The following is a 27678-nucleotide window of genomic DNA, read 5'->3' on the forward strand; positions in this document are numbered from 1 at the left end:
GCTAAGAAGTTTCGTCTCATATAGTATCGGTTAACATAATAAAATAATATTTTTAATAACACTCCATATATTATGATGCTGAGCGTAGGTTTAATGAAAAATTTTTTTCATTAAACCTACGCCCAGACAGACATTCCCATCTCGTCTGCCCGTGATCACGGTTGCTGAAAAGTAACCGAAACGTCGGGATCATGTAGTTCTTTTTAAATAATAAAAATCCGCGTAGTTTATCCGAAAAATATTAGTTTCATTTAAAAAAAAAAATATTTTTTTTTGTAAACTGTTTTGTGTTCTCTTTTATAGAACCACTATTTTTGTTCTTCAACTTTACTTCATTGCATTGCATACTAAGTTATTTATTTTAAATAGCATTTAAGGTCTTTTATACATGGACGATAATTAGTTTTGTTTTCAAAAACAAATTCACAACGAAGAATCTATGAAGATTCCAATCATATTATGTCGAAGAAAAACAAAAAAAGTGTTACGATATTTTTTTTTAGAAATAATTATAGTTTCCTACTTAGATTAGTTTAGAATAATCCAAAAAGGTTTTATAAATATATCTGCTATAAACATATTAATTCAAAAAGTTATAAAAATTTCTTTGAACAACATTGATTTCAAACCGTTTAATATTTATGGATTAATTAGTGACGACACATTAGAGAGTGCCGATAATGTGTAATGTATTGACATATTATTATATATCGGGATTACATTGAAAATGTCAGTATCCTTATAATTATTTTTGAGTAGACCTAAAAATAATATAATTATTATTGAGCTGTAGCTACTGTCTAATATAAAATAGTTTGACCATAAATCCGATTTCTTAGTAGTTACTTATCTTTCTGGTTTAGAAAAAATGTACGATGTAATGTACGTACCTACATGTACATAATGTATTAATCTAGTTGTATCATTAGTTGCTTGTTTTTAAAAATTTTGTTTCATTTATTAGATTTTAAGTTTCATATGTATATAAGTTTAAAATATCTTGGTTTCGTGAATGGCTACACATTTAAAAACAATATTAGTTCCTGCAGCGCTGGACTACGACGGAACTCGTGCTCATAAATAACGCGATATTGTAAGTTTTCCATTTTGTAACCCGAGTAACGTGAAGAAAAAATGGAAAAAACATATGGATTACGGTTTTCGATAAACAAATGAATGAGTAAATAGCTGTATAAATTTGAAATTGGAATTCTTAACCAAAGGGGAGACTTTTGAAATCAAAGCGAACAGCTTGACAAAACGCCACTTTCGTATATAAGGAACTAGGACAAATTTTATTTATTTCCCAACCTATATGTTTTTAATAGTTTTATCGAAATAATTTAATATGTGTGTGTATTAAAAAACAATTATGATTAATATTCTCTCTAGAGACTAGAGTAATTTGTTCCAAATGCCCCAACAAATTCATTTCGTGATGTTTTTAATACAAAAATTGACGTATAATTTGTTTGATTCAATTATAATTCTGTCGAATTGTATCTTTTTTGAAAAAAATGTGTTCAATTTAACAATTTAATCCTCATACATAAAATGGAGAAAAGTGATATAATTTTTAAACTCCGTTATTTCATAATGTTGCAAAACTTATTTTCTATTAATCGATCTTTTTGGCTTAACAACAGAAAATACAGTATAATAGGAAACTCGATCTTCATTACATCTCACTCATTGATATTTTTATCAATCATTTATGATTTATTTATTAATAACGTGATCACCGGCAGTATAAGTATTCAATATATGTGCATATTTCACTTCATCGTGCTATCAGAAGTCTTATGTCTTTTTATAGCTTCAAGGCGTCGTTTTGATATTATAAAGGCTATAAAAATTTTAGATGAGAAATGTCAATCAAATTTATCAATAAAAAACGTGCTGAAGGCAGAGGTTCTTGATTCACAAATTAATATGTTGACAGTTTTGAGTATTGTGACACTGGTGGTGGATGTCACGTGTCTGTTTTTTCTTGAAATGTCTCCTAGCGCCATAACCATACTCAGCATTAGTTTTGCAGCTCATGATAGTGAATTAGTTTTTGTTTCTCTATTGATTGCTGGCTTCAACATCAAGTTATCTAGATTAATCGAAATAGATACTTCTGATGGGTCACAAATTTACCGCCAGCTTCTCATGACTTCGGCCATTTTTAACCAAGACTTTGCATTTACCGTAAGTATATCAACAGTCTTAGTAAGTATATAAGTTTTTAATTAAATTTTATATTTCTTACAGATAGCTCTTCTTCTGTTAGAGACGATATTGACAAGTCTCTTATATGCTTCAGCTATCACAATTGGATACAGTTTTCTGGTAAGTAGCATTATCATTAAATGTTAAATGGTATCGATGAAGCTTTTACCGCAATAATTAAAAAAAATGTAAATGTTTATAAGAAAGACTAGTATTAAAAAATAAGTAACTAATACTTGCTTAATACGTGTAAAAAGTATGGGGAAAATATAAGTATAGAGAGTAGGACAAAATGACAATGAAATTATGATAAGTAGGCTTTTCATTTGTATTATTCCACAAGAGTTAGGGACTACATTTAAAATAAAAAAAAAATCCATATCCAATATCTTAAGTCACTGGAATGAAAATGGCAATACATAAATACACAGATAGATAAACTGGATATGTTTGTACAGTTGTTAAAAAAAATCCTTTAACCAAGCAGTCAAGCTCCCCAAAAGTGTATAGGAGTAATCTAATCTCGAATTTATTGAAGAATATGGTACAAATCAATCTGTTCTACTAACAGATAAACTTCAAGCAGTTTTCACAACCAAATAGTTAAAGAAATTTATATGATAAATGAGATTACAGTATTGTTTGATCCTGTGTTCGCCCAAAAATTTTTCAATCCTGACTTTAAAATCGCGTACCTAACTAAACTCACTGTAGTACCTGTGTGGCAGAGATCACTATTTAAAAAAAACCATGGATTGAGAACTCTGTTTAAACTCAGGGTGAGCATTTCGAATAGCCCGTATGGTGGTCGTGGTGGCCTGGAGGTTTAAGGCCCGCCTGTCGTGTATGAGGGCACGGGTTCGAAACCTGGCAAGTACCAAAGTGACCTTTTCCGAGTCGTATGTACTTTTTAAGAGTATTTAGACACCACTGACAGACGGTGAACGAAAACATCGTAAGGAAACCTGGTCTTATAATTTCAAATTATAAGATTGAAATCGCCAACCCGTCTTGAGAAAGCGTAGTGATTAATGCTCTAACCTTTTCCATGTGAGAAGAGACCTTTGCTCAGCAGTGGGCTCCGAGAGGCTGATAATGATGATGATGATGATGATGATGATGATGATGATGATTTTATCGATCCAATTATATTACAGGGTCAAAGATTCTTATTTTATCTGATTTGGCGTGAGATGCGATGTCTATATTCCTTATGGCTTCTCTGTTCTGCTGTCTTTAATACACAAAAGTACTGCAAGCAACTTGTGCGGTGTTTATCTTCGAGATTAGTCTTTGACTATCACAAAGGTAGTTATATTATGTCATGCTAACTCTTACACCTCTATTACAGAAACATTTTGTTTACTCTGGACTTTGCTACTTTTGAAAGCTTTCATAAAAAGGCTTAACGGGAAATAATAGAAATAATCATCTCTAGAAAAAAGGACATTTTTGTGAAATATTTATTTTATTTAAAATCAACTCTTATTTTTAGCTTCCATATTTTTTTTCAGACAGAGATGCAACGTATGTAATTACTAAACGATGGTTTGATTGTGTAACTTCTTTACAGCTACAATACGTAGATAACACAAGTTACACACTCGATTTAAAGATACCATTAAAAGTACTAGATTTTACTTTCAATTATCTTCTTGTTGTTGTTCAGGTAAGAAAAAAATAATTTGTAAAATATTTTATCATATCACTTTTTCTAGTATTTTTTTTACAATTGGTAAAGTACAGTGAAGTGTAATGAGAATATAAAAGGATTCTTTTCTTTTCAGCTTTATGACGCTTACAAATGAAAATCGCAACAGCTTCACTTGCAAATATTACTGCATTATTAAAAACAAATTTCTACTTATAAAAAAGACATTACCATGTCATACGACTTGCCCGCGGCATTGTTGGTATATTATTTGCCCCTTTGAGATTTACATCATAATCCTTTTGAACTGTCATTCGATTTCTCGAGGATTTTTTAATAAGATCCTAACATGGTGACAATGAGATTACTATTATTAAAAAATTAGATATCGTCACATAATTTCAAGGTGGCATAACAAACATGCATAACCTTTTTTAATAGAGGCATTGGTTGACTATATATCTAGCAAAATGGAATATAATCTCATTTGAAAACTATAACCAAGAAAGCAAAACTAGTTTTAAAATCATTTGTCAAACCTTGATTCTGGCAAACAATGAAACAAACTTTTCATAAATAACTTTTAAATGAAATTTTCATGAAATATTAAAATTAAATGCATTTCATAAGTATTGAGAGGTTAAATGATTTCTCTTAAGACGAAACATCAAAATTGTTGACGAAAAAACTATCGATTCTATCATTTTCAATATAAAATAGTTAAATGCAATAACGAGGTTCCGTACCAAAAGTATTTTAAACGGAAACGATTCGTTAGGTGCGGAAACCGTCACTTCAATATCGCGAGACGCCCGAGGTGACAGCTCTGTGAAAATTAACCCTTGATTGCTTTACAGGAACATTTTTAAATTGGACGTTGTAGATACGACTCCATTAATATAAGCGCATATACACGTAGGCTTGATGACATTTTCACAACAAACAAAGTTTAATTTACTTTTTTCTTATAAAAATTTAAAAAATAAATATCACAATGCAATAAAACAGATTTTTATAACAGAATCCACATTATGATCATCGCATACAATTAAGGCTACTTTGTAAATGAGCGCTTAATGGCGGCTTTTGTTTTTCGTTACTCGCTCAGCAATTAAATCGAGGAAATAAGTAAAAAATCTCTATTCCAATTAATCTTTCAAAACAGAAATCATAAATGATGTATTTTTGTATTTATTTTGCATAGTAAAACTATCATAACTAGATAAAATGAAAAAAGACATATATTATGTGTAAATCGATTCCTTAATGTTACGAAGTGATAATAATTCTATTATCGTTATTATTATTGTTATCATTATTACTATGTATAATATAAAGCGGTGGATCCAATTATTATTTTAAGAAACATCTGTTTATAATTGTTAACAAGAAGATATTAGACTTCACTGGATTCAATTACATTACTTTAATTATAGAAGGGAACAGTCAACAAGATATATTTAAATTGATTAAGAAATTAAATTCTAAAATATAATATAGACTTAAAAGCAATAATTATTGAAAAATATATAATATTTTAACTGTTTTTAACTTTTACAACACATTAAATATGGTAGTATATTTTGTAACACACTTTCATTTTAATTTCAAGAGTACTCTGTAATGCTTTCCGGAAATCTACATACACTCGACACTCAATTCCGTACAGCCCAACTGCCCCTCCGTAAATCAAAGGTTTATTTTCTAAGTGCGTTTTTGTAGCGAAACCAAACTTACCTTTAAATTATTTGTCCGTTCTTACTCCATATATATATTGAACGAAAAAAAAAATACTGGCTTTTTTTTCTCTGAAATGTAAAAAAAAAAAAAAGATAAGTAGGGTCTGTAAAAGGATGCAAGGATAAAGACAATGAAGCACTTTCATACATCGAAAGAAAACTGGTTACTCTCGAATCTAGGAAGATGTTTTTTTAGGTGTTCTCATTCAGATTTTAGCTTCAGTCAATTAGGTACTGCAGTTTTAATGGAATAATATAATTTAATCCTATTTATAAGTAGGCATGTTATGCTGTTCATCGACTTTATTCTGTCTTAAATTTATTTCAATTCTCTGTGAAGGTTATTCAGTCTGTCTCAGTAATTCATAAATATTCAATTAAATAATTTTGTTGTCAAGATGATTATTCATTAATTTGAACTTGTTTACTTCGTTGCTCTGTCATAAGTTATAAGACTATATTTTACACTATGATATAATATGTAAATTTAATGATATTAAAAGTCTTAAGTCTAAGTTAATGAACACATATAAAGTTTTACCTTTATAAGACTACGATAGATATTTAGCAAAAAAGTTTTAGTCCCTTAAAATTGCATAACGGGATGTTTGAGTCTTAACAGTGTTTTTATTTTGTAAAAACTCTATTGAAAAGCTTTAAACTTATTTTAATTCCTCGCATGTTGCTGAACTTCCATGTATTTTTCTCATACTTTTTAATTAATGCATTCTTTCGTGAGTATAAATTCTAAAAATGTTCTAAACATTCATAAAATTTCTAAAACATTAGAAGTATGAAGAAATAAATATTAAATTTTTTATGATCACTTTTACATTCTATTTTACTCACAATACATAAAAAGAAAAACAATTTTCATTGCAGGCCACTAAAATAATACCTTTTACAAGAATGAGCTTGTTTTAAGCATTATATCGATTTTATATTATCGCATTTAAATTCCAGGAATAAAATAATTTTATTAGCGTTACTGTCAGATACAACCTCAATGTATACATAGTAAAACAATTAGGATGTCTCAGTTTTGCCGACAATTAATTATAAATATTAAGCTATATTTGTATTGCATAAAGCTTTCGAAGATGTTGACTCCCTTTGTCTTTTAACTTTTATCCCACTCTTTTAACCAAACCTGTTTATAAAGTAGTCTAACAATATATTCTAGTAATTGGTCTTTTGGTTGAATAACATATGATGAGTGGTTATGATACGAGGATGAACTTAAATATGAAAATGAGTTGTAATTAATATTTTAATACGATAGTAATTTTCTTCTTGTTCTTGTGAAACTTCACTTAAGGCCATGCTATCGATAACATGTATTGCATCATTTCATTTCTATCCAAACGATTTTCATAAAAAAAATCTAATCTTTAACTATGCAGTTCCGATCATCAGAATAATTTAAGATATTTAAAGTGAAAATTATAAGATTGATAGAAGGACTACGCGGGATCTAAAAAAAATACTAAGCTTTTAGAAACGAAAATTACACATGTGTATAATGTTGCTGTTTAGACTAATCTTTTAGTATTTCTTCTATTGGAAGTATTATACAACCTTATACAACCTCATTACATATAATGTAATTGTATATACATATATATTTATATGTATGTTGGTTTTGTCTCCAAAAAAGTATAAAATTTTATATTTTTGTGACTATATGAGCATATTAACAAATGTTTATTTAACTTACAATTTATGTATATGTAACATATTTAAAATGATTATCTGCAAGTGAATAAGGAACCGTTAACATTATGTGACCCTTCATGGTTATGTGTGACGTCATTCTAGACCCGAAACAGCTTGTAAAGACGGGTCTTGCTGAAAATAAGTCGAAGACAACCTTGTTTCTAAAATTATAAAAATTTTAATTAATTAACAATTTTTTTTCTTATTTCTAAATGCTAAATTGAAAAAAAAGATCTATTTGTGATCTCAAATTTCATGAGAAGAATGGTAGCTGACCAACTATTGTAAAAACTGACTCATTACAGTTACTTCTTACACTTAACACTGTCGCCAAATCGCGTAGTGTTTACAGACCTATCAAAGAATCGAAAATTATCTTTAAAATTTAAGATGCCAATAAATGGCTTAAATTCATTTATTAACTCTGTTATTTACTATTTTGTTAATATTAATTCTACGAACGGCCTTGCTTTTGACAAATCCTTGTGAAATATAAGACATTTTAAAAATCTTTACCGCTATTCAATCGATAAGGGCAGATGAATTGTCTATCAAAGAGTAAGAAAATAATAATATGAAACTTTCTCTTAATCAGACACTAATTAGATGTCTGACGGCAGGAACATTATAACCTTAGTCCAAGAATCATAAAGTTGAAGAAAAACTGATGTTTTCTTTACAGAATTCACAATTACTTCATACCACTACTTATGATAATTTTCTTTTAAAATTATACTTACTTTTCTTTTGGCATCCGGTAAATAGTAGATTATTTTTCTACAAATGTATTTAATAGCACTCCATATAAAAAAATACTCAAATATTATAAATACTGAATAAAAAAGCACAAAAATTCTCATCCATTTCATGTATCCTCTATGATATCGGAGAGACCCGCTAATATTTGTTTCACACGGAAGTTTGTACAGAAAATATTCATTTAATTAAATAAGTAATTTTTTATCTACTGTTGAATAAAATCCTTTACATAAATCGCAGAACAAAGGAAACTTTTGTTAAAAAGTGCCATTTACTTTTATATTAAAATTTTCCAACTAAAGCCAAAAGAATTTAATTATTTTTTTAACAGGTATGTAATAGTATTACTGAATAATAAAATAAATTCTTTTGTACAAATTATTAATTTATTCGATATTTCACACAATCGTATTGGTTTAAATTTATGTTTTGGAAAATGATATGAAGCTAGACAGCTGACATGAAGCCGTTCTATTACATGAATCTCAATGAAAAAAATATTATAGAAGTTGTTCTGAAAGAGTCTCATTGAAATTAGGATCGCACTACTAAACTAACGTAGTACCAAAATGTTACTACTTACCCTCTTCATATTGTCATCAGAAGTTTTAAGCAAGTTGTTTTGTTAAAGACATATTTTATGAAATGAATATTAAATTTAGCGGTTTAAAAAACTAAACATTTATAATGAATTAAATCAAAATAATCAAAGACAACACAAATCATATTCTTTATTACATGTATAATAGACCATTCACAATCATCTTTAAAATATCACTATACAATTTTCAGTCCATTTGGCCTAAACAGTTTTCACAAACATTCCCAACAACATATTTAAAATTACTCAATAATGGGATATCAATAATTTTTATCCTATCGTGTCGAACAAATGTAAAAGTTAAACCATATTTGTTATTGAGTTGACCGAGTAAAAGACGAGCAATCTAACAGCATACCCTGCATTATAAACAATAGAAAGTTACATTTGTTGTAACTGTTATGTTAGAATTTGTGTAAGCTGTAAGATGATTTGTTGGATAAATATTTCTATTGATCAAAAAGAATGTATACACATTTTTGGATCACATTCCCATTGGAAAAGAAAGTATCGCAATTACTTCTATGTTAATACATTAACTTCAGGATCATAACCAAAAAAAAATAATCACCGATAAATTTACATAAGTCTTTCACTGTATTTGTATTGTCCAACGTATGGCATTTAACATATATATTTGGTTCCAAAACAGTTATGCCTTTGTTAAATAAAGTTAAATTGGTAGCACAATGAAGAGTAGACGACAATAGTTTTATAGTTAAAAAAAAACTTTCAAAGTGTTTTCGACATAAAGACCTAGACAAAGTGTTTTCCGACATAAAGATATATTATTCTATGTTTTTGTCATTATATTGAGTTATCAACACTTATATGTATTAAATTTTAATGCCTAACTAAATTCTCTATCCTAGAATTGACAGAAAGATAAAACTTTAACGTTCTTAGCTGCTTTAATTTATAAATTCTGTAGTCTCATAATGGAGGTATCACTGTGAAACACGAGTAGACAGGTGGGTAGGTTTATAAGTTCTGAGGTCAATTTAAAATTGAATATCCGTGAAATGTAATGAAGCCCATATGTGTTATCTCACTGAAATGCACATAATTTTTTTTAATTGAGGGTATATTTAGACTAAGCCAGAAATTTCTACAAAAGCGTCAGAACTTAAAGTATGTTCTGTTACACTTTCACCGCATTTTCAAATCTGAGAAATGCTTCTTCTTAAGCGTGCTGAAATTATGTCCGAGCTGTTAATGTATCTAGTTAATATTGCTTACTTAGGTTGGGGTCTTGCTGTCGCTGTTGCTTCTGCTATTTAAAAAGGCGTAAGAAAAGTAAAAGCTTAAGACAGTTTCTTGTACACTTTTTGATTCAAGACAAAAATTTTAAGCCCTCCATATATTTCTGTGATGTAAGAAGTAGTTGGTATTGGCAAAAGGACAATAAAACCTTTTTTTCTTTGTACTAAAAATTATAACGGTGTTTAATGAAACAAAATTATCAAACCTCATTAATTATTTTAGTTAACGCTATGAAATTTAAATCAATAGTTATTTTTCTCGAAATGTTTTAAAATAAATATAACATGTTACTGGCAGCAACAAAAAGAATTTAATTAAAGTAATATAAGAGAACAATATGAATATTTTTGTAATTATAAAACTGATTTAAATCCGATTCATGTTTAAAAATATACGAGAATATTGATGTATAAAATTATTCATTATTTCCATTAATTACTATAAATAAAAACTAATGAGAACAAAATATGTAATGTTTTTGCTTTTTAAAAGGCTGATGTCATTAATATTTATTAATAGTATGAATCATGGTGAGTTATATTTGGCTGTCCTGAATTTTTTTTTCTTTGAGACTGTCACTATACTTTTTTAACAGCTTCAGTCGATTTATGTCGTACCAATATAGTATTATGAATCTGGGCTGCATGTATTTGTAATATGAAATCAAAGCTTACAACACGTTTTCGTATCAAATATCAGAGCGATGATATCGTAGAGGAATTCGTTTAACTTTCTAATAAATATTATTATAAATAACAGTTCACGTTATAATTCAAATACCTTTCTTTACAAACAGCAAATCAATTTGTTTAAACACCACAACCATTAAAGTCTTTTACATAGAGTTATCGACACTGTGACATTCCCAAACATCCAAGAGATTACAAATTGTCTGAGTTTCCTCATAAATTTTAAATCAGTCCATAATTTCCCCGCCCGAATTTTAATATTTTTCATTTATATCCCTAAAATACCAGATTGATTCCTATCTAATATCTACATGTAAGTGTATTTTTCCTATATGCAACTTTCCCTCACTCGTAGATCCGAGACGCGCGCCGTTACACCTCGGTTCACAAATGATATGTTCTGTAGTAAATACAAAATAAAGTTAATAACTTATATAATATACTACGATTTTGATTTATTATATTCAACCATTGAACATTTCACGGTAACAAAACAATAATAATTGAGGAATTTTAGTTTTACTAGACGTGACAATAAAATATTAAATTTATGATAGTCGGTGTCCTAGCAAATCTATTTTTCACACTGATTTATCTAGGTCCTAGATCAGATCAGAAATCAGTGTGAAAAATTCTAGGATGACGAGTTTTAGTTGCAAACAGCACGACATTTTACAATTCGAAATAAATTTAATCAAATAAATAATAAAATTTTATAAGCTATTTGTAATATGACTTGTAAAGTATAATAAACTAATTGTAGTCGTTTTTCTAAACTTACTGTAATATATTTTTAAAGAAATATTATGCCGTTACAATATTGTACAGATCTCACCCCCGTATTCGGTACACTGGTGTCATTGTCATTGAACACTTTGGCCGTGTCACCTTCTCCAACCTTGGACTTACAATAATCGTCTAGTGTCTTCTTATCTATAATGAATAAAGGAAAATTAATTTAAATGAAAGTTTAAGTACTCTTTCTGTTATTTAATATTAAAAAAGCGATCCACTTTGGGACAAATGGCTAGGGATTTGAAAAAGATAAGATAGGAATTATGGGATAGAACTAAAAGGTTAAAGGAGATTAGGGGTCCCACCACGTTCACATAAAAGCCCGCTACAGTTACCTCTAAACATATACATATATACATAATAAATAACATAAAACATGTGTTTTTTTTTAAGTTCTTTGAAAATTTTATATAACTTTTTTTCGCAATGAAATAATGACATTAAATTGATACAATCAATAAAAGTGAAGCTAGCTTTTTATTGAAATGTGTTTTTTTTTAAAGGGAAGTTGATTGGCTGTCACGGTTACTGGCGATTCATTAATGAAGAAACTGAAACGCGATGATTCAGAGGTTGCATGTTCAAATTCTGTCTGTGTCAAAGAAATTTTCGTTCTGTATTTTCAAATTTTAATTTAAGTATAACCCCAACATGCTTTCTATTTTAAAAAACATGATCAACGAATTAAGAGAGCTGTTCATTTTACTAAGTTGAAAATTCAACTATTTTCTTTTAAATCTATATTGGGCCAAGTTTTATTAATCTTAAAACTCACTTATACAGACTCCCTGCTTTGTTACTTGTTTTTTTTATTTTCCCAAAAGTAATCTCTCTTAGGAGCTGTGTGTTATAATGCTTTTTATGTAATACTATAATATCCTATTTTAATATGATCTTACCATAATGTACGGCGATGATATCAGGGTCGTCTTCCACTTCGCTATTGATCTTCAGTTCGTATTGCGTATTGAAGTCTACTTTCGGGGAAGACGAGTACGTTGACAAAACATTTTTTGGCAATGATTCTATACTGTCGTTCAAGTAATGCGGGTTTCTGTTGCAATTAAAATGTAAGTCATTTTTTTTTAAACAACATGAAATAAAACGAATTAAAAAGGACAAATTTCAATTTATAATTATAAATGATATTAATTTTAATTTTAACAGTAGTTCTTTGTGGACGTTAATTATATTTATGTATTTCACTTAAGTATTTCAGCCAAATAAATGATAAATGATATGATATTGAACAGCTCAAATCTTATTCTCTTGTTACAAGCTTGAATGTTGAACTTCTTTGAGTAATATATTGCAAAACTAAATTGGATTATCGCTCCTACTATGAATTCAAAATTTTAATAAATTGGGGATTTGAAAGTTCTATGTACTTTGATGTTATATCTATATACTTTACTAAAATATATGATATAGGAAAATCTATATACTACATATAAATTTCAGTCAGGGTTTAATGAAGTAGGGTAGGGTTGCTTTAGTCGCAACACCGCCTAAGTCTCATTCCGTTATTATTTTGTCTTATACTTATGTATTACACCGTCGGCTATCCTCAATATGAACTATCGTTTTGAGTTAACGACAAACATTGTTTGTATTAAAACACACATTCACTTATTTAATAAAAAGCCTGTGATAGTTTAAAAAAAATATTGTAAAAGGACAAAACAAAACTACAAATATATATATGTATATATATGAACTAATTGTAAGTGTCTCACAACTCATCTGCCTGTAATCTCGGTTGTTGCAAAGTAACCAAAACGTCGGGTGTATGGAGTTTTTTAGAAAATAATAAAATACGCGCGAAAATAATAAATAGTAATCCGAAAAATACGAGTTTCATTCCGATGAATTCAGTTTTTAGGAACTCAAACGCACCTATTTTTTTCATTTGGAAAGTAAATACCTGGAATTTTCAACTACCGTCAAATGAAATCCTCTTTTTTAAGGATAAAAATATTTGGTTTTAGCAAAATATCGAAACACTAGAATTAAAATATATTCAGATAATGCAAAGCCCTTTTCCAGAATAAATTTTTAGGGTAGCCCATTTTGTTACGAACAGACTAAATATAAAAGATGACTAGTTATATATTTTTGGAATCTATTATTATATATTGCAATTGCATACTAACTCATAAATTGGCATTTGTGGTTTATGTGCTATATATAATAATGCCTACAATAGCCAATCCATTTCATAAAATGGCCTATAGGCCAAATTTATTAACATTTCCCATAGGCTAAAATAATTAACAATAATGGTGTTTAATAAACATTGTTGGTCGATCGAATTTTCAAATATTTAATGATATTTTTGCGTGTATTATTTTATATAAAACGAAAGTTTTTCGGATATTCTTTTCAATGATTTCTTAATTTTGATTAAGACTAACTGTCAAGCATTTTCATTTCGTCTGTCCGTGATAACGGTTGTGATACAGGAACCGAATCGGGATTATGTAGTTGTAAAATAATACAAACGTTTAGTATCCGAAAAATCTTCGTTTTATTTAAAATATAGACTTTGTATAGCAGATACAACAGATGCTTCAACGCTTTTTTTTATGATATACTGATACAACTTTTCTATGTTTATAGACTTGTAAAATCAGAATTATACTTACATGGGTTGTTTAACATGCCGTTGTAAGAAATGTCTGCGGTACACAGCGAATATGATTGCACAAGTCGCGGCGCTAAGCAACACTATGACTGTGAGGAGCGATGCTATTAGCGGAGATAAGCTGAAAGTACTGCCCACACCTAAGTATAAAAATAATTATATATAACGATCATATCTCAGTTTATAAATATACACCAGAGAAATATCAGAACTACTTTACGTTCTAAATGGATAGACAAGAAAATAAATGTTTATGGGTGGGAAAGTAAAAAACAACTTGATCTGGTTTATAGCGGGTGGTGATAAAATAATGAATAAAAAAATTTCAAATGTAACTAAAAAAAATCTTTTTAGTTGTTTGCAATATTGTAATTGAATCATATCTTACTTTTTACATCAATAACTATCTGCGATATTTCCCATATAGTAATAAATAGCCTAGTGAAATGATTTTAAACATCCAGAGAAATTAAAATGATTTGTCAAAGAAATGAGGAATAGTAAATTCTTTGAAGGTTGATAGAAACTTTTAAATAACAAAATATTTTGTTTCTTGATTGAGAAGTAATGAATATATAAATATTATGATTAATTAAATGTTTGAGCACGTACTTATCCTGATAAATAAATATATATAAAAAAGGCTGACTTTATTTCCATATCATAATAAAATTACAGCTTGATTCATGTTTACTTTAAAACAATGTGATAATGAAAGGACAAAACATTTATAATAAAAGTGTTATTAAATCAATACTCCACCTTAATTCTACAGATTAAAAAAAGACTTTCAAAATTTCATCGTAACTTAATTTAAGTGCAACTAATTTTTTTCAATGAACAAATAAACAGTTATTACCTGTGTACTTATCCGGAGAGCGTAACGCCACTGAATACACAGTAACTATCTCACTACGGCCCTTAGGATTACTCGCATAAAGATTAACTGCGTAACTTAAAGCTCGGTTTAAACCTGTGACCTCAAAATTGGGTGTTGAATTTGATGTTATGTTCGCTCGCATCTGTGAAAATGGTCGGATTATGGCGTTGTTATTTTATTAAAAAAACATAATACAAAACAAGTTTTGGTGTCTTATTCGGTGAATATAAATAATAAATACATCAAGAAAAAAGACAGCAAAATGGTTAAATATCATTTAAGTGTACTAACAGTGTACGAAGGTAGTTCTAGTACTTCCATAGTGAACACTTGACTTATTCCTCCGTCAAATCCTTCAATACAATCCACCAAAATGCTATCGACGCTTTCGTTGACTATGCTACAATTTTTCAAAGATGACGGTCGTCCTACAATCATTTAGATTGTTTTAATGTTGTATCGTGTATGTGTATGTACTTAACACAAACTTCATAGGAAACAACGATTCAGTATTAGTGAAATATTCTTGCAACTCAAAAATAGAACAGATTAATTATATCAAGATTTTCGCATATACACATTTAAATGAAACTAAATTTTTCGGATAAGTACTACGTGTTTTTATTATTTTATTTCTACATTATCCCGGCCTTTCGCTTCCTTTACAGCAACCGTGAGCAGGGATAGACGAGATTAAAGTGTCTGTCAGTCAGTCTTGTTATTTGTAATCGTTTTCGGTTAGATAAAACGTCGGGGTCATGTTGATATAAACTAATAAAACACCCGTACCAACCAAAAAACTTAAATTCATTTAGAACGAATAAAATTATTATTTCAAGTAATATATCGCATGTCCGAACACTAGCGATATCTGATATGACAAGAAGAAACATGACATGTGACTCGATTATAAATATTTTCAAATTATTATTCGTTCTTTATTAGAAATTTATATAAAATATATCCGAGTCATTTAAATTTATAATTTTGTAATAACCTATAATAATTTACCTGCAGCAATTATACTATACACGCACGGAATTTCCTGCCTCCCAATTGAATTAGTGGCCAGGCAAGATAATGTTCCAAAGTCTTTATCTTCAGTAGGAATATATCGAAGTACTGATTTGTGACCAGACACGTTATATAAGCTAATAAAGGGAAAAAATTACAATAAGAATCATTTTTAACAGATCTTAAAAAAGGAGGTTCTTCAATTCAACCGCATATTTTTTATGTGTATGCTGACAACTTCGGTTTTTACGAACTGTTTTTATTGACTTCTTTATGTTTTGGAAAGGAGTTATACCATAATGGAGACAATCGATCGAGTAATTTCCGATTTTTGATTTAATAATTTTTATATCGGTGTCCGTGAAACTTTATCAATCTGTGCCCTTGTTAGATGTATCTATTGCATAAAATCCTAAAATAAGAAAACTTTAAACAACAGAATTTTATAATTTAAAAGTAGTTTTAAATTATTTTATATAAATATTTACTACAGTATGAAATTATTAAGATCACGGAATTTTTCTAATTAGACAATAATATAATTATAGAAATAAATATAAGTCCCCACATACTACCAAAGTCACTTTTAATTATTATTTTTATATAAATATGCTATGACTTCACACTGTTTTTAAACACGTGGTATGATGTCAATCACAACAAATTATGAAACATCATTGAACACAACTTAGACACAATAACCTACGAGGTAAATTGCGAGAGCAAATGAGAGCAAAACGAATACTTAGTGCAATCCTGCTATAATTTTATAAAAAAGTTTTAAAATTCTATATAAAAACTATTATTAGTCCGAGGCTTGCACATAATATTATTAGTGTGGGAGAGGCAGAGCGTTGCGTACAGCTCCCGTGTTAAATAATTCTCAAACTAATTCACCAATTAGATTCTTACAATTCATTTGAAGTTACAAAAGAATAAGGAAATAATTTTTAAACCGGTCAAAATAATGGTCGCTTCACAATCACCGGAATAAGTTTAATGACTTCTGAAGCGGCTTGAGAGAACAGTCTCCTTCAAATCCTTAACATATCTAGAGGTTTTTATGCGCACACATACAAATATATACAATAATTTTCTGTATATAGTAGGAGGTCGGATATGACGTATTTGAATGGAAAATGAACAGCAATTAGTTGCTTACGGTGACGTTGACTGCAAAGTGACGCTAGTAGTCGGATAATGTTTCCTTTTACTTTTCATCGATGGTACTTTTACCGAAACGTAAATTGAATAGAATTATAAATTACGGTGAAAAATGTTACTGAGCAATGTTAAAGGAGTGGAGTGAACGCCACTGTTATTACTATTAGAATATTTAGTCGAATATCTAATGTTTTATGGGCTATAGGGCTGCGGGAGTAGCCTCCCATAAATCACATTTACATCAAGTTAAATAATAAAAGTAATAAAAATGAAAACAGTATAACATCAATAACACAATATGAGACCACATTAACTTACTTACTAATATTTCGTTTATACAGGTAACGGATTCAGTTTTTAAAAGGATTGACAAATATAATTACACTCGGTAACTATTTAACTCGGCACCAAGCTCAATTATAAAATAATTATTTAATAAAATCTGGTCATCGACTATACGTTTATGTAACCATTACACAATCTCATTTAAACAACTATTAAAATATATATTCTCATGTTAAGGAATAGAGTATGAAATTCAGTGAATTACGACTCTAACAATCAGTTTGCACGGACCTGCCGTCAGGTTGTGATATTAATACGAACGAGGCAGTCTATTATCTATGTATAACTATACTACCGCTTTCTGCAAATAGTATCTACAAACAACCTAAATTCTTTACTGAGAATATTTTACACCAAAGTTATATTTATGTACATGACTTACCTTGGTGGCAACTCGCTACGGTCACCATCTCTATTGAATATCCACTCAAAGCTCGTCGGCTGTGGACTAGAATCGACGACGCAAGATAACTCGATCGGCTCGAGTACCGACGCTCCAAACACTTGTTCCTCGTCTGACTTGCAAACTGGGCTATCTATTGATATAATTTTTGTCAATATCCCGTCTTATCATAAAAAGGTATACGTAGGAAGAACCTCAAAGAAATGAAGGCCTCGTCTGTTTTGATTAACTTAGTCTAATTATCAATCAATGCTGACTTAAACATTCCATAAAATATAAATAAAATATTTTTTTTATGAATATAAATTTTAGAACCGAAATGTTACTGTAAATAAAACTTACATTACATTCAATATATAAAAACACTAACGGCTATGGGAAAATTTAAACAGTTGATTGTAGTAACAATTGTTTATTTGGAAGGTCGGGATTTCACTATTCAAATTTTAAAAATATTGTATTCAATTGGATTTTTAAGTGGTCATTGGCCAAAGTTAGTATTTCCCAGGCAAAACTTATTATTTTATGTAGAAATTAACGCTTCCTTTTTTTTATGTTAACGCCTCACATCATAAACATCAATCGGGCTACGTCCTAGACATATTCCTTTCCTATAGCACACTACTTAGCTCAATCTTCAGATGTTCTCGTCCAATCTTTCTTCACCACTTAACATTTATATTTACCACTTGTATATATTTTCTCTACTTTTTCAAATTCATTCTTCGTCGCAAGAGTCTTTGCAAACTCGCCGTGGTTATCACGTATCAGTGATCCTGATACATGATGACTTTCATGGGAAGAGATGGTTGCAGTGGTTTCCCTTGCCTTGTGCACCAGCACTTTTTTGGGGCTATTTATACCTCAAGGCTTGCTGTAGCCTGTTCAAGCCAGGGGTGTCTAAATACTCTTAGAAAGTACATATGACTCGGAAAAGATCACATTGGTACTTGCCAGGTTTCGAAGCCGCGCCCACACGTATGAGAGACGTACCTTTTAACCTTCAGGCCACCACGACATATTCAAATGGTAGGTAAGAAATGTATGCCTCATTTATATTATATCGTGTCCTCTTATTCCAGCAATTTGATCATATCTTCCAGTGGCATGTTGAACAATTTATTCGATAAGGCATAACCCTAACATAACCAGTTTTTCATAAAAGACTTTTGATCACCGGGATGTAACTAAATGATTTGTCAATAATACAGGGAATCTTGGACAGACCAGGTGTCAAAAGTGCCAAAAGCCTCTTCATCAACTACGAATGATAATTACAAGAGTTGATTATACTATTCAGTTTTCTGAATAATTTGTCTCAAGTCAGTGTAATCACAGTCCATGGTGCAACAGCCACTTCGAAATTCGACTTAAAGTCTAAATTGAGTATAGTGTGCAAAATAAGTCGTGATACATGACACAGAAGTCATACCGCTTCATAATTTTGCAACAGGGTGTTAAAAATAAGATGACCACTTTCTATTCCAAACATTCAAAGTTTTTTTTGGTCAATAAGACAGTCGAAAAACTCGGAAGGACGCTTGAGAACGAATTCTCCTGCACCGTTCAAAAAAGTTTTAACAGATTTGAACCTCTTTTGTTTTGTTTTGGCTGATTCAGTATAGGCAAGAAAAATTATACTTCGATACAAGACAGTAAATACTTGCAGAAAATTTGGTTAGACGTGGTCCTCACTCAACGGGTATTTTACACTTGAAGTCAATATGCACAGTTCCTTGTACTAGTGCCATAATGTAGATACTAGTGTCACAATAGTTTACCTCTCTTAATGAAGGCGATCTTATTTATATATATATATTATTTTTTTGAGATTTTTCTTGATTGACGAGTTTATCTTATATGAGTATCTCCTCTCTTTTGTCAAAGTTGATCAGCATTTTTCCTCCGTAATTACCGCAACAATAGCCGTGTGATCCGACTGAAGATGCATTACTTATTACTACTCCTACTTTAAACTTAAAACCTCCCATGATACCATCGTGATGTGCTCTAAAGGTGTTCAGCAGAATCTTGATCAATATGTCATCACAGAGGATCTCTATCTTCGAGCGAGTTTGTAAAATTTTATTAATAAACCTGACTATCTTGGGGATGTAATTTGTAGTCAGCCTTTTTATTGTCATCAAACCGTCAAAGGTACGCTAGAAATTTCTACAAGGCTGTCAACAATGATTCCATTGACAAGAATACCCTAAAGGAGCTGGTTTGCTTCTGTATGGAACATTTGGTGGCCCGATTTTAGGGAAATGTTTTCTACCCCCTCCCTCCTTTGGGCTTATAATAATAAGGTCCAAATTTTCTAACTAAAAAATGTTCCTGGACCGCCGCTTTGGTTAGGAATAGCGGAGTGACAAAGAACTAAGGGCTGAAGGATTTGCTATTTTGTGATTTGGCCCTTAATCGCCTTTCAAGACATGCGGGTTTGCGATAAATTATGAATTTTATTGAAACTGCAAAACATGACTGATCTCTTATATTTATTATATTTATGAGATGTTGATGCTATTGACCTTCTATCCATTATTAAGATATGCTAGAACTTACCAAAAGCTTAAGCCCTGTTATTTACTATATACTAGGTATCCGAGAAACAACTTTTTTCTACATTGTCATAAAGCTATAAATTTGCAATATCATAGGTAAAAATACTGTAACCTTTAGTTATTCCCTCGAAGATGAAGATAAAAATATTTTATAAAAGACCTAACATTTTTATTTTAAAACCAAATTTACTATGTATCACAGGTTCTTAACTGAACAGCAGGAAAGCTATCGATTGAACTCGTCAAAGTCTAAAGAATGTACATTATTATATATAGCAGAGCACGCACTTGTATAAAAAGTATTAAGCTTACATAATGTCTTCATATTAAAATTAAAGTCAAACGACTTAAGCTACTATTTATAGTTTTGATCAAAATGTTTATAACATTAAATATTAATTCTTGAATGAAAAGTTGACAATCAATGTTATTAAATACATTTATACGTACATCTAACTTGCAAAGAAACAGGATTACTTGATGCACTGCCTTCACTGTTCTGTGCGGAGCAGATGTAGTCACCAGATGCGTTACGATTGACGCGCTGCAGGACGAGACTTTGGTCGCTTAAAATTATACCCGAACTAGGATTTTGCTGGATTTTGAGAGACTGCTTAAAAGTTGGAGAAAATAAACATGGTTATATATTATTGTATACCGTTTGTGACATATGTTTTATTTTTCCAAAAAGATTTTTTATACTAGTATGGATATTAATCTCTTAAATACTAAGTAAGAGAGTGATAAGTAAGGTACTTACATCTTTGAACCAAGATAATTTCGTTACTTTGGGATTTGATTGAACGCTGCATTCAAAGTAGATGTCGTCACCTTCTTTTATATATCTAGGGTTTAGATTAGATCCCATTTTCAGAGTGATAACAGGAACATCTGAAAATAACATCTCCTTAAATCATGTGACAGTTATAATAAGAGACAAATGGATTTCATTTACATTTAAAATATTAAACGTGTATTTAATATATATATAGACCTATATAAATTAATTTCTATATATTTCTCATGTCATGCCTTTTCCATTGAATATCAATTGGAGTTATTATTATATCACCATTAAGTAGAATCGGATTACACCTTTCAGTCCCTTGTCATTATATTAATTAATATGAATTATATCCAAGTAAATGTCAGTCACGCTTCCGCGGACGCTTTTCGTGATTAGGTGAAATTTCATCTTACTATAAATCCTTTGATTTTCGAAGTGGAATAACTTGATAGTCATTATATTACAGTTTTTAGAAATATCGTACGAGGATCAGGACTTTAAGTAGGCGAAATTAAAATAATAGCATTAAAGTGGATTGATTTATTCATCTATATGTAAGATCGGTGTTTGTTTTTTTGGTTGTGTATGTGTGTCCACTATATAATATGATATTTAACTTAAAATAAGTAAACTCTTAGGATTTACCACATCGTTGCTAGCAATATCGATCAAGAAAAGTGAAAACTAGGCCACTCGCCCCTCATAAGTTCTTAAAGTATATATTGTTATAGAAAGTTTTTTTTATACTCACAATGTACATTTAACTTCCATGTATCCTCTATGGCTGAATTTTCAAGTCTCGTATTTTCAGCCCGACATGTTAGCTGACTATCATGATGTTCTGCTTCAGGTGTAAATACTAGAACACTTGTAGTTGTGTTCGTATCGGAATACTGTCACAATTATATAGATAATTTAATAAAGTTTTATATTCTAGAAATATAAAGTGGATTCTAACTAAATTGCTATATTTTACATGATTTGTAAGCCTAGATACCAAAACTATTCTTTCGTGTAGAATTAATGTGAAAGGCGCATAAAAAAACGAGTTTCGTATTTTTACTTTATAGGGATATGTTACATATACATATGTAAATATTTATGGCTTTTTTAAAATATGTACATTGAAAAGGGTATTTTGTGAAGTTTTTGGCTCTCTATTTCCTTGTTTGAGATATAAAGTTTCGCAGCTTGTTCTACTGAGGAAGCTTATTGTTGTTTTTACATAATTCTTTAGTGTAGTGAGACAGACACAAATCAATATTTATGCTACCACCTTAAAAAAAACCTAAATATGTGCTAGATCGGGTAAGACCAATTGATCACTGTGTTTTCCTTGAAGTTCATTTTCAACAACAATAAATTGATAAATACGAAAAAATATTATAGAATAGCCAAAAATATTTTACCAATTTATGAGTGACATACATCCACAACGTGATTATTTTGTGAAAAGCAGTCAACATTTTTTATTCTTCTAATGATTTTAGCTGTTAGAGAATTTTTTTGAGTTAAAATTCGCACCTAGTCTTTTGTGCATATCTTTTGTATATATTTTGAAGGTAACGAATAAAAATAAAAGCAATTTTAATACTCCAATTCACATATTACGTCTTAACATTCTAGATATAACCGAGCTTATATGATTGTTGTCGTACGTTGTTAGTTTAACAGATCAAGTTTGGACCATACCATACCGAAATCTCGTAGGACTTCGAAAATTCAAGTAATCTCTTTTTCCGTTAAAAGTTAAATCTTAATGTCTGGATACTCATTTTTGTATATAATCGTGTTTCTAAAGCTACTTTTTTTAGATTCGCGAGTAGATATTTTTTTTTTTACACTTACATTTCTGGCCTTGCCTCTCATTGGCTTCTTTTCTTTCCACCAAGTTATTTGAGCCTCTGGACGGGAACCAATCGTTCTACACTCCACCTCGTAACTCCTATCAGCTGAGAGGTGTCGGTTTTTATTGAGAATCTGCACTGTCAATGGTCTTACTGCAACAAACTGGATTAAGTTTTGTTTTTTCTCTTCAAGTACTAACTTTTTTCCATTAGATCTAGTTTCTAAAATATTCTTGATAAAATACATACATCAAATATACAAACTCGCATATGCAAAACAAGTACGTATTTAACTGATATAAATAATATGATTTTGGTTTTTCCTACCTCACATACTTTAACTTTTAATTAAAAGCTTATCAATAGTAAGGGATCATAATTAAAGATGTACATAAATATACATTTCTCAAGAGTGTTAACATTTAATGATATAAAATTTCAATTAGATGAATTTTGTTATGACATATATAATAACTCACGATTTATATCCAATATAAGTAGTTTCGATTGCGGAGGAGTCAGGTTTGTGTTCGACGCTTGGCAAATAAGTCTCGAGTTGAGATGTTGCCGACCAATACTTGGAAAAGTAAGAGTATTTATCGTTTTTCCGTCAGATTTTTGTTCAAACGATTCATCAATTATTGTGTTTTCTAAATACCATATCAAAGATGGCTTTGGATCACCTGAAAATTATATTAATTTCAGTCGAATCAAACAAATGTACATCTTTTTTGACAAATTCAACATTATTTTAATTCTAAAACAACAAATTTATTAAATGATGTTGCAATGATATTCAAACTTATTATTGATTTATGCAAGCTAACAGATGGATTGTTAGAAGCACTGTAGCATATAACTCGTGCTGAGAACACCTTAAATCAAATTATTCACCTGCTCTGTCTCAACAATAAATTGTCTCAGCCATAACACAAATATACTGTGAATCTAGCTTAATGTAACACGTGAAAAATATTTATAATAAAAAGGTTTTAAAATATATTGATGGAAACATGGTGATGCTCTGATCACTGTGATATATGTTGACAAGACAAGCTTAAATCACCACACCACACCACTTGTCATGGACTAATAGACCTTTTATTTATTTTTAAGTTTTTCAATAGAGATATTATTGTAGCATCGATTTAAATAACAAATAAAATATGTTACGCGAGTGAAAAGTTTTTAAACATTTGTGTGTTTCTCTTGCATAGAACTCTAGCAAATAAAGTTATGTTAAGCTCGACCACTAAACGTGTTTGCGAGCGCGCTGATATTTACGATTGCACAGCGAGGTTATAGATAAACGCATTCGCCGAGCAGTATATGTATATAAGTGTGTAACGTAATATCATATTAAAATAATTTGTAACCCAATGAAATAATGTAATGGGCCATGTCAGATTTCTTTATTTATAACTTACACTTTCTTAAACCAAAGAAAGCAAACTGACATGCAGAACAAATGAAATAAAAGCGAAAGAGATGGGTACTTGAGAATAACAGACCATAATAAAATTCACCCTATGCTATGGGAATTCTTAAGGCAAACATCGAGAGCGAGATCATTTCTGAATAAAAACAATAATTTAAAGAATGTCCCTAAAGAGAACCTATTCCCTTTATTTTGGAATGTAATTACTTGTGACTGCTAAGTTTAATGTGTCAAGTCCAGCATTATGTGATGTTGTTAAGGGATATAATGTTTATACGCAATCCATTTAAATACATTAAGCACGGTCTTCCATTTGCCTCTAAAGTTAACATTAACGAACTGCGCTACCTAGAAATTCATTTTATATCTGTAGGTGACTGCAGAGTTAACTGTAAAAAATCATTACTAATAAATATAAATAAATAAATGCCATAATAATTTATTTCAAAAGATGAATTAATTTTATATTTATGATTTTGCTTCAACCCTTTTTTATATCATTCATCTCCGCTGCTTTCAATAAAAAAAAATTTTATAAGATATATTTTAACTTTCAAAAGCTATTAATATTGTCGTTAAATTTGATTTACTTCAACGGTGCTTGTATTTGTAATGTTATTAATAATTTTCCATTTTAATTATAGTTGTGATTGTTATGAAAACGGTTTCCCTGCTATAATTTGACCTGGCATGAGTTAAAATAATTATTGTTGGCAATAAACCAGTGCTTACCTCCATAAACTTCACATAACAACTCCAATGTGTCTCCCTCGTTATAGGGTTCCAAAAGCCTAGTGTGGTCCCTTGTCCTTGCATCCATTATAATTGGCCGATTCGGAGGAGCTAAGTAATTCGCCACTTTATTAGTTAAATATCAGACAAATTGTTAACGCCAAAGTAAAGAATAGTTTTATTATTTTGTTTACCATATTTAACAATTTATGAGTCTGAATAAAATTATTTCGATTGGGGCATTTAAAATGACTCGTAGATTATTACATAATATCGAACGAAATAAAAAAAAAGAGAAGTAAATATCAAGCAAAAGATATATATAGTTAAGGAACTAATTCTACCCCCCCCCCCCGATTTCTCCTACCATAAGCAATTCGAGACAATAATAATGGCTGCAAAATGACGAGAGCTCATTCTATTAGTTGTCATTAGTTGGATTGAGATTAACTAAGAAACTTTGTAAAACAATATAGTGAAAGAGTGATAAATTATTAAATTCGTGTTTAAAGTGTTCAAACGATTATTTTATATAGATATACTTTATTCTAATTGTAAAATAATATTTTGATAATACCAAACTTTTATTATATAAATATTTTGCATATATATTTACATGTAAAGTACATGAATTGTATCTGTAACTCCGTATATTATCATGGGCGAGATCAGGATTCATTTGATTAACCAATAGATGTAAAATTTGACAATATCAAGGATCATCGACAGTAAAGAGCCCAGCAGCTGACCGATAGCAGTATTCAGTGTTTGATGTTGTTGCATATTGTTTTATTAGTCAAATGGCTAGATAAAATTGACTACTTATTTTGGAATTATATACTTGTGTATTATGAGTAATTTAATATATCAACGCCTAACAGTAACTGTCTACGGACAGACACCATGGATGCTATAGAAGTGATTTGATTCTTATCATTACATAATAATAACTAATCTGAAAAAGTATTGATTATAAAGTCAGAAATGTTCTTAATTAAAATAAACGGACACGCTGCGATAGTAAATCAAGATAAAAAATACCTGATCGGACTAGCAAACTTAGTTTATATGGTTTCAAGAAAAATGCAAGAAGACTTCTACGTTACACTGGCTCTAGAATAAGCGACATTACATAGGGATGAGATGGTAATTTACTCCTATCAGTGGAATAAGTACTATTACTAGTATTGCCCATCGGAAATGCTAATGTCCTGATAGAAATTCAAAACTACAGACCAATGAGTTTTAACCTGAATCAATATGCGATTATTAAGTAGAGGATAACTTTGAGATAATAAAAGAGAAACAGGTACTATTGTACCAAATATATATGTATATACATACATTACATCTTCTAACTGCGAAATTTAATATTGGATAGGAAATCGGATACTAGGTTTCAGCAGTTTTTATTGTGTTCTATATCATAGTAGGACGATGATTTACGCGTATAGTTTACCTTATCGAATAGTTGGTTCCAGAATGTCTCTCTTCATCAGTCCATATACGCGCTATTTGTGTCAAATGATCTTCATAACACAGAGCACTTAATTTTTTTAATGACTACATCACCTCAGTACTTCAAGCTTTGGAAAAAGTCGTTTGTATTTGACATGGACGGAGCGATGAGCGAAACATTACCGAGAGTATTTTTTTGCACAGCAACAACGGGACTGAGTGGATGCAATCAATATAGAGCTATTTTAATGTGTCTGGAATCTCATAGAGTCAAATTTTGAGTTTAGAAATAAGATGGTATGTGTAATGTTAAATAAATATAGTTTTCATTAACCAGTAATTACAAAAAATAATAATAGTTTAACAAATTTTTAAGCTCTATTAGAAGTATATTACATGTGTAAAAATCGTGATAATTGTTGTCAAATTAAAAAAAAATAATGAAGTAATTTGTAATTCCTATGAAACTAACAAATGATGGCATCACATGCATATCAAACACCCTATTTAATAGTGTAGGTACATAACACAAACATTGAACGAATACTAAATGGGCTTAGGACTGAAAATGCCGATGGATATAAAGTATTTTGATGACACAATGTCGATAATAAATAATTCTAGAATTCATGTTTACATATTCAATTATATACTAATATATATAAAGTAACAAGATTTTAAGCAAAACTTGGGAGAAATTCTTTAAAATAAAATTAAGAATTATATATTCTAGGTAAAATGAATGCAGAAGCGAATAATATTCTAAGAAACATTTTATCATCGATCAAAAAAACGAGATTTACTCGTTACAATATCGGTGAAGATCCGTGGTGATCTCGTTAGAGCAGACGGAAGCATTATTGTAGCGAAACAATTAAATCAAAATTATATACACAGATATTCAGGCGGCATATCTCATAAATCACAATGAAACATTTGCAAATCACAATTGCCTAATTAAACACACTGGAATGA

At 29.9% G+C, this 27678-nt stretch overlaps 1 protein-coding gene across 1 annotated transcript in view; it reads right to left on the reverse strand.

Annotated features, from left to right (window-relative positions):
• Positions 1-8790: 8790 nt before the first annotated feature.
• The window catches only part of LOC116773178 (nephrin-like), a 47152-nt gene continuing 28264 nt past the window's right edge, over positions 8791-27678 (reverse strand). Inside the window, exons 4-17 of the mRNA XM_032665580.2 lie at positions 25246-25356; positions 23555-23758; positions 23077-23228; positions 21980-22121; positions 21202-21332; positions 20892-21054; positions 17857-18010; positions 15963-16102; positions 15243-15379; positions 14931-15093; positions 14073-14211; positions 12327-12481; positions 11468-11565; positions 8791-11032 (exon numbers count right to left, since the gene is read on the reverse strand). Of these exons, the coding sequence (XP_032521471.1) occupies positions 10961-11032; positions 11468-11565; positions 12327-12481; positions 14073-14211; positions 14931-15093; positions 15243-15379; positions 15963-16102; positions 17857-18010; positions 20892-21054; positions 21202-21332; positions 21980-22121; positions 23077-23228; positions 23555-23758; positions 25246-25356 (1961 nt within the window). The 3' untranslated portion in view covers positions 8791-10960. The remainder of the gene's footprint in view (positions 11033-11467; positions 11566-12326; positions 12482-14072; positions 14212-14930; positions 15094-15242; positions 15380-15962; positions 16103-17856; positions 18011-20891; positions 21055-21201; positions 21333-21979; positions 22122-23076; positions 23229-23554; positions 23759-25245; positions 25357-27678) is intronic.

The sequence above is a fragment of the Danaus plexippus genome (genome assembly GCF_018135715.1).
Source record: "Danaus plexippus chromosome 18 unlocalized genomic scaffold, MEX_DaPlex mxdp_35, whole genome shotgun sequence".
Taxonomy (NCBI): Eukaryota; Metazoa; Arthropoda; class Insecta; order Lepidoptera; family Nymphalidae; genus Danaus; species Danaus plexippus.